The sequence below is a fragment of the Centruroides sculpturatus genome, unplaced genomic scaffold (assembly GCF_000671375.1).
Source record: "Centruroides sculpturatus isolate CEXI.00-Female unplaced genomic scaffold, Cexi_2.0 scaffold821, whole genome shotgun sequence".
Taxonomy (NCBI): domain Eukaryota; kingdom Metazoa; phylum Arthropoda; class Arachnida; order Scorpiones; family Buthidae; genus Centruroides; species Centruroides sculpturatus.
Genome location: NW_019384950.1, coordinates 345,993 through 355,820, shown reverse-complemented (window position 1 = coordinate 355,820; position 9,828 = coordinate 345,993). Strand labels below are relative to the sequence as shown.

At 25.8% G+C, this 9,828-nt stretch overlaps 1 protein-coding gene across 3 annotated transcripts in view; it reads right to left on the bottom strand.

The window, feature by feature from the left end:
- LOC111632261 (alpha-aminoadipic semialdehyde synthase, mitochondrial-like) overlaps window positions 1-2,502 on the bottom strand; it is a 28,567-nt gene extending 26,065 nt beyond the window's left edge. For 2 of the 3 annotated variants that reach the window (XM_023376652.1, XM_023376653.1), the window contains exons 1-2: window positions 2,480-2,502; window positions 2,126-2,228 (exon numbers count right to left, since the gene is read on the bottom strand). In XM_023376652.1, the coding sequence (XP_023232420.1) occupies window positions 2,126-2,227 (102 nt within the window). In that variant the 5' untranslated portion in view covers window position 2,228; window positions 2,480-2,502. The remainder of the gene's footprint in view (window positions 1-2,125; window positions 2,229-2,479) is intronic. The other variant, XM_023376654.1, reaches the window with a different exon arrangement.
- Window positions 2,503-9,828: the final 7,326 nt, after the last annotated feature.

Here is a 9,828-nt window from a genome sequence, read left to right as displayed (position 1 = left end):
CCATGTCCTCCCTTTCCTTCTACTAGCTCTGACGTCGCTTCAATTGTCAGAACATTTAATTCATGGTGAAACTAATTCCCCTTAGGCACATGCAGCTGCTCCTCTTCCTATTGGTTGGGTGGAACTTCTGCTCCAAGATAGCACAACACCTCCAAGGGACGATTTAACACTTTTACCAATCAATTATATATATATATATATATATATATATATGGGGGAGGGGAGACTATCTGCTTGATTGACATGATATTAACTTTATTTTTCTGCTTTTATGAGTGGGTTTTTGTATTTTCTTTGTTTTTACATTTTTTCAGATAATTATATTCATCAAGAGAACTATTTGATTGTTAGTTTGTTTTAATTACTTCACAGCATATTGTATTTGCTTTTGTAATAATGATTTTTTTGTTAATATTGTTGTAATCCCCACAAAACAAAATAAATGTAATAAATAACTAATCCAAAATATTAATGTAAATATTTATGAAAGCATTTATTGAATATTTTATGTTATTATATTAAGAATAATTTTAATCTTAGTTTAGAAACATTTTAGAAATAGATAATGCAGAATATTTTTATTAGAAAAATAGCAAATAATTCTTTGCATGTTTTATAATAATTTAAATTCAGAAAATAAATGATTTAAATAATTTAATATCATAATATCGACTAATAGGTAACTGTCATTCAAAAATATAATGGCGTATTAGCAATTTTAGATAATGCCAATACTAATAATAATGTAATTATATAGAAAACCAAACCTGATATACATTAATAAATGATATGGCTAATGATTAAATTTAACATGAGATGGTGACTTAATTGACCATCTGATGTTAAATTTAATCGTAGTCCAAATTACTTACTATCTTAATAATTAATTAGGCATATTATAGTTCAATAAGAATCTGGCTGTATCATCTGATTACTACTAACAACAATGATTTCAGGTTATACATGTGCATTTTTATAATATATTTTAATATTTAAAAGCTGTGTAAATTTTAATTTTCTGAGAAAATATTAATTTGTAAGTTTTATTAAACTTAACTTTCATTCTAGTCANTTGTAGGACACTACCGTAATTACAATCATAATTATCGATACCTTATAATAATTTAAAGGTTAAAATTTGAATGTTGTTATAATCGGAAATACAAATTTAATTTTTTTTAAATTAAAAAATTTAATCATCATTATATATATATTGAAAATCATCATTATTATTAAATTAACAATAAAAACAAGCTTTACTCTGTTAAAAATTTAATTTTTTTTTATTTTTTTAAATGTTATTTCATGTTTAGAAATGATACTTAATAGCTAAATTGTAAGCATTCTAGCAATTCGACTATTTCATTTATTTTTTTATTAATGTTACATAATCCAATGACTATTTTAAGTAAAATAAATGCAATAAGTAAGTAAGTTTATGTAATAACTTATGATTTATTTTATATTTTATATATTATCATTTATAATTGTTTATTAAAAATAAGTATTCAAAAATCTATAAATTTTATATGTTAGCATATTAACAAAAATAGTATATATTGATGAAGATATGATGCAGCCGTACAAATAAAATTAGTTATCGCATAAAAAAATAGGATGCAATAAATTACAAAATAGCTATAATAGCAGCAGTAAGTGGCAATTAAATTCTTAATTTTAGTCTAAATTAAATAAAGATTTATGTATTTTGATGTATTAAATTCATATCTATAGAATAATCCACAATAAATAAATAAATGAATAAATTCAATTGATTAGATGGACTTATAATGGCATTTATTATTTATATTTATTTCTCATGTATATGATATTTGAAGGGCTCAGATGTAAAAATTGGCAATCACATTTTGAATTATCTTACTGATAGGCTGCTCTACCTAATGTCCACCTTCCGAAATAATCAGAAGTGTCAATTTATATGCATAGAAGGAAGGCAAAGTCAGTTAAAGATCTGTATAATTTGTCTTTTTAAAGTACAAACAAAGAAATAATTTGTGTTTTTCTCCAGAAGCTATGTTTATGTGAATTATCACCATTTACATCCAAAACTTTAGTAATTGATTATAATGCTTTTGAATTGCAAATATTTTAAATTTCGACATACCCTTTCTGCCGTGCTTTTCCATCGTTGTACAGAACATTCTGTTATGCGCTTGCAACGTAAATGAGGAATATGACCGTATACATTATGAGATGATTTCCACATTCTGAAATTTACAGATTATTAGCATTAATAACTTATAATAAATACTGTTTAAATTTATGCAATTATTAGTGAAATTAATAATAAAAAAATTATATTATATTATTAGTATCATATACATATATTCACAATGTAAAGTATACACAATTATTTAAAATTATCTTGTAGTAAGGTTTAATTTTAAATTATTAAACCTTATTACAAAATCCAATTTACACCAGACAATTGGCTGAGGCAGTAACGACATCAGCCTACCTATCGTTTTGGGATCAGAGTGGTAAAAAAAATTTCCAACAATTTTTTGGTGGTTGGTCTGTCTCAGTTATGTTGGACCCTCATCCCTCACCACCTGCACACCCATTGTGAACCTGGATGAATCCAAGATGGGCGCTGAATAATGGCCGCCTTAGTGACTACAGGACATAGCGTCAATTTACAATTCTTCATTATAAAAGTTAGTTTACAAAATTAAAATTTACAAGAATCATTTAATCATTTACAATTATAAATTATTTCTACTATATTTTAAATGATATTTGTTCTGCTTTGTTTTGATCTCCATGTGAAATATCAGATTATGGGACAAAGTCCTATTAGAAGAGAATTCTAAATATGNGTTATCGCGTAAAAAAAATAGGATGCAATAAATTACAAAATAGCTATAATAGCAGCAGTAAGTGGCAATTAAATTCTTAATTTTAGTCTAAATTAAATAAAGATTTATGTATTTTGATGTATTAAATTCATATCTATAGAATAATCCACAATAAATAAATAAATGAATAAATTCAATTGATTAGATGGACTTATAATGGCATTTATTATTTATATTTATTTCTCATGTATATGATATTTGAAGGGCTCAGATGTAAAAATTGGCAATCACATTTTGAATTATCTTACTGATAGGCTGCTCTACCTAATGTCCACCTTCCGAAATAATCAGAAGTGTCAATTTATATGCATAGAAGGAAGGCAAAGTCAGTTAAAGATCTGTATAATTTGTCTTTTTAAAGTACAAACAAAGAAATAATTTGTGTTTTTCTCCAGAAGCTATGTTTATGTGAATTATCACCATTTACATCCAAAACTTTAGTAATTGATTATAATGCTTTTGAATTGCAAATATTTTAAATTTCGACATACCCTTTCTGCCGTGCTTTTCCATCGTTGTACAGAACATTCTGTTATGCGCTTGCAACGTAAATGAGGAATATGACCGTATACATTATGAGATGATTTCCACATTCTGAAATTTACAGATTATTAGCATTAATAACTTATAATAAATACTGTTTAAATTTATGCAATTATTAGTGAAATTAATAATAAAAAAATTATATTATATTATTAGTATCATATACATATATTCACAATGTAAAGTATACACAATTATTTAAAATTATCTTGTAGTAAGGTTTAATTTTAAATTATTAAACCTTATTACAAAATCCAATTTACACCAGACAATTGGCTGAGGCAGTAACGACATCAGCCTACCTATCGTTTTGGGATCAGAGTGGTAAAAAAAATTTCCAACAATTTTTTGGAGGTTGGTCTGTCTCAGTTATGTTGGACCCTCATCCCTCACCACCTGCACACCCATTGTGAACCTGGATGAATCCAAGATGGGCGCTGAATAATGGCCGCCTTAGTGACTACAGGACATAGCGTCAATTTACAATTCTTCATTATAAAAGTTAGTTTACAAAATTAAAATTTACAAGAATCATTTAATCATTTACAATTATAAATTATTTCTACTATATTTTAAATGATATTTGTTCTGCTTTGTTTTGATCTCCATGTGAAATATCAGATTATGGGACAAAGTCCTATTAGAAGAGAATTCTAAATATGAAGCTTTACATTTTCACATAATCACAATTAAATTTATATTATATATATATAATTTAATTAATTTCATTCAAAAAGTTTACTTTTATGAAATAGTTTATAAAAATTTGTTGTATAAAAAATGTATAAAATGAACTTTAAAAATCAATTATTTAAAATGTTTAAATTGTTATTATTTCAATCATTAATATAAATAATTAAAACAAAGTTGTTTATGCATAAATGTAATAAAATATTCAATCATGTATATAATACCTTATTAAAGTTCTATATACACGATAGGAAAACAGCCATCCAACAAATAATTATAATACGAAGATAGAAATTAATTAAATGGCAGATTATTTTAAAACAATTAAATTAATTAAAATCATTGATTTAAGCATATTTGAAGTTGATTTTTAAACTTCACTATTAAATTTAGTTTATAAGCAAGCTAAATATATATCTTACTTGTAAAAGATCTTAACTATCTATCCCCTTATCAATATATTGCAAGAATGATAAAAGAGTTTTGCAGTTCACAAAAATCATTATCTGATTTTATCAGTTGCAACCAATAATTAGTGTGTGAATCAGCTGTGCTCAGTCAACCATGCCAAAGTAAACAGTGTACAAAAACTTAAGTAAATACATTTTTAATAATCATGTCGAAAACATATGATGTAAAAATAGATTTGAAGCCATTCATTAATTACATATACAATTCTATGAGGGTGAGAGAGATCAAGGCATTGTTTATGTGCACTTTTTTAGTGGTATTAATAGCATACGAATTTGTTCTTTTAAGCCTACTTACTAGTCATGCAAAACTGACAGAAAATATTCCTAGAACTTTTTAAAGTAATTTTTTCAATGTTAGAGATTCAGCGAACTATTGTATACATAATTAAAGGTTAGAAGGTTTGCCAAAAGTACAACATTGTACACAACAGTGAGGAAGGGGGGTCAAAATGGTAAAAACTGTAGACATATTTAATGGATGGCTCCTTTCTTATACGGTTAAATTTTACAAAATTTTAAGATTTGAGAAAACTATTTTACTTTAAATAAAACACATTAAAATTAATATTAAATTAAAAATTGTTTTAATTCTAATTACTTAAAGAAATTTTATCTTTGAATAATTACTGACATTTAATTCAAATTTCTAAATATTTTATTAAAAATTAGACATCTAATATATATTTTTGATATATGTTAGATGTGATAATATCAGTGATATGCTTTTTGTCCTTATATTATTATAATTGAATAAGCAAGCACTAAGTTTGTTTGTTAAGTTACGGCAATGCAACACTTCGGCGATCTGCCTAGTGGGAATGCCTTCTGGGAGGTCTTTTAAGGGTAACTGGCCCTATTCAGGCGTTACGGATGTGGAGAAAACATAGAAAACTCCACATGGCCAATGCCTCTGTGCAAACCCACAACCAAACTCCCACTGTTCAGGAAACGGAACAGCTTGGTCACTGGTGGGCCCACTAAGTTTTGACTCTACAGAGGACTCATCCCACACTTTTGACACAGCCAGACAGTTCACCATTCCGATGTGATTTCTCCGGCTGCATCAGTAGTGCACAATAAGTCTTCCATAGAGCCAAAACTTAGCACTCACATATTCAATTACATATTTATGCTACAATATATCCTGAAATATTAAAAAAAAATGAATTTAATTCAAACTCCAAAACAAAAATGTAAATATTAAACGAAATAAAGTTTTTTTGGCTAAAATATTACAAATACATTTATCCCAATGCTGAAAATATCTAGAAGCAAAAATAATTAATTCTGTTTCTATAGTATAAATGTATCAGTAATTAAAATTCAATAGCTGATACACTGATAGATATTATCAATAGAACAATATTGAAAAATTGTGAATAATGCACTGTGATGATGCACTTTCAAGATAAACCCAGCATCCATTCCACACATATGTTATTTAGAAAGAGCTTATCACTTTCACTCATCAGTTTGGTTATCAAATTAGTTCAAGGTCAATATTTATATATCATACACGAAATTTTCCCCTTTGTTCAACGAATTGTATCTCCAGAAATAATCCAATGGCTACTTTACCTCGTTTCTGCCAATTTTCACACAAAATCAAACTAACTTCTCTGCGCTGTTGGAAGAAAACAACAAGTATAATATCTGTGACGTCACAGACGTTATCACGTGCCGCGTGTGACGTCAAATCTTTTAAATTAGATTCGGAAAGGGAAAAAAATATCGTTTATTTTCTCGAGATAATTTTTGTCGAGATGATGCTTGCTTAATTCATTATATAATAATTTTATGAAGTTAATTTAAATTATTATTTTTATAGATTTACCTCGATATTTTATCATCCTTCCAAAGTAAATATTTTCTTGAAAATTTGGCGAAATTTTTCATTACGTAATTTGCTTCAATTTCTGCTTTTAAAATAAAATAAAATTAATTAAATTAATTTTAAATATTTTANTTAACTATATTTTCTGATATAATAATATTGTAAGATGCACTGATATAGAAACATCAGTTGAAAATTTGCTCACGTGCTATATTCGTCTGGCAACTTAAAAAATTTGAAATTTGAAATTTGAAATTAGAAAAATTATATTTATAATAAATATTTATATTTAAAAAATTAAATATTTTAAATAAAACTAATTAAATTTATATTAAGAAATGTTTTAAGGCCATAGTCTAGTTTAAAATCAAACTTGAAACCAGTTTGAAAAAGGTCACAATTTACAATTAGACAAATATTTTCATTTACATCAGGTAAAGATTTATAAATTGTATTAAAATAAATAAAAAATTGTGTTTCGGAATTAAATAATTCATATATTTAAAATATTCAATAGGTCATACATATACTAAACATTTGATTTTTTGTACTATTCAATGGAAAATTATTAAATTTGTTTATCAGATAAATTTCGCAGTGCTTTAAACTTATTAAATTTATCAATAATTATAATTTTATTCGATCCTGATTTTTTAAAGACAAAGAATAAGATGATTCTCAAGTGGAAATCGAACCCGAATCATCCTGAAAGAACGGAAGATCTGTAAAGTAAGCAGTCGGATGATTGCGCGTGATCGCGTGAAGCAATTATCTGAGTTTTCTTCGTTAATAAAAATTATAAAATCATCAAATAACTATAAGTGCATTTATTTTATCTAAATAGTATAAACTTTTACGTTAAAATGGCGTCATTATTACACTTTCTTATAAGAAAGAAAACTTCAAGAATGATGTCAAGTTGACATAATTCGGGCAAAACAAATGTCCCTTATATAGTATAGTTTTTAAGTCAATTTATAAATCAATTTATAGTTTAATCTAGTGTAATTTATGAAGTATACATACATACATTTTGCAATAAATAACTATAATTGTAAAATATAGGTTATATATTGTACAGCATAACAATTAATAAGAAAAAAGTAGAATATTTTGTTTTTGCTACGAATATTTATATATATATAGCCTATACCAGGATTTGCACATAAGGTAAATAAGCTGCAGTTTAGGACCTCACGTTATAAACCTATAGCTTAGGGCTCCATACTTTTATAAGCATCACTATTTGGTGGAAGGAAAGAACTTATTGTATGTCCTTAAGCTATAAGAGGACTAAGTCTAGTTTTGCTGTATACTATTAAAGTTCTATGATAGTCAAAGCAACAAAGATATAGGAGATTAATAAATAAATAAATTAGGAAAATACTTACTGAGATAGAATTGATGCAAATTAACTATTGTTGACGATATACAGTTGTTATCTAAATAAAAATTAATCTTTCGCGTTTATATGATAATAAAAAAATGACTGCCTGTTTTTTTTTAAAATAAAATCCTGTAATCTGATTAATTGTATCAGCAGCTTAGTCAATACAAATTTAAAAATGCCAATCACACAACAGAAAAAAATATCAGAAAAATCCTATTGAGTAATAAGTGATTTGCTACAAAATTAAATTTCTAAACTTCGTGTATTGTATCACATAGAGTTGCTTAATTTTAAATTTTAATCATTCTTCCTGAAATTTCAATTATATTTAGTAATAATAATAAATTGTTTTTTTCTTAATATTTAAGTTTTTTAAAAGATCCTTTTCTCCCCATGGTCACTAATAGGACTTTTTTTCAGACCAACATTGGAACAGCCGGATGATGAGGAACAGTTTATTTTCTGAAAAATTCCTGGGGTTTATTCTAATCCAGGTTTGAATCTACCGCTCTGGGAGATCCGGAATTCGATCCCGGTCACCCAGAACAGTAAGCTGACGATTTAACCATTCGGCCATATGCACCACTTGAAGTGTTTTTTTTAAATATAAATTAAATAATTATTTGTTACTACGTAGGAACTCTTATTTTCTTTTTTACGAAGGATAAATGTATTAATGATAAGAAAACAAAGGATAATCACTATTTGAAAATATTTATCTTAAATGATAACATACAGAAATTTGACAAATGTGAAGTAGATTAATCTTCAAATTAGGAAACTTTTTCGTATTATGAAATATTATCTTATTTGGTATTTAATTAACGATCAGATATTTTTCAACAACATGTAAATCAAACAATAATTATTTACTGTAATCTAATTGTTATAAATGTAAAAAAAATATATATATATATTTTATTTATTCTAATAAGTGTTTATGCTAATTTTATACTTTATTGGACATTATAATTTAATTGTATTCTATGTATTTAATTTGTTATAGTTTCTTTTAAAGATATACATTCAAATAATATAAAAATGCAAATTTATATTAAAGTAAATTATTGTAAAATTTATTTTTATTATATTATATACTTGGTCATGTACGAAACAGACACCAGACAATAAGTATTTCGTAACTGTTTATTGGATCATACAGTGTAACATGGACTTGGGATGCATTTTGGGATTTTTATTCCCTCCTCTGCCAATCACACATACTATAATTTTATGAAATTACACATTTATATTTAAATAGCATTTATAGAACATCAACAACAACATTTATGATTTGATATATGGATAGTAGACATAGTTGGCTAAGGAAGAGGTAAAAATCCAGAAATGCATCCCAAGTCCATGTTGTGTAATAAAATTCAATAAATAATCACGAAACGTCTGTATGTCTGGTGTCTGTTTTGCACATGACCAAGTATATATTTTAAATAACGTATTAAATGCAAATTTTGTATTGTTAATATTCTTTTCTATTGCTTTGTAATCTTTTCCAAAGATCTAAAATCCTGATTATGAACAATTTACGATTTATATCGCGTGTTCAATTCTTTTTTTTTTCTTTTTTTCTTTTTTTCCTTTTAATCTTCGCCCTTCGTAAAATATTTTGTTGCTTCAAATAATTATTATAGTCTCGAAATAAAATGAAATTGAATATATGAATAATGACCTATTGAATAGCTTATAACTACTAATTATTATTTATTTTATTTTCGAAACATTCGTGCATAAAAGGATTATTAAAGTATTTTGAATACAATCCAATTTAGAATAAGTCATTATCCTTAAGTGAGAATTTTTAACGTTACCCTCTTATTAATATTCTTAATGAACATTAATACCGAATACATGAAGAATAAAATCAAACAAAATGCACAAATTTCGAAAAGTAATAACGATGTTTTTATATTATTAAAAAAAACAATTACTATACATAGACTTATTATTGACATAAAACCAGCTTAACAGAAATATTTTATACTATCAGATGAATCTGCAATT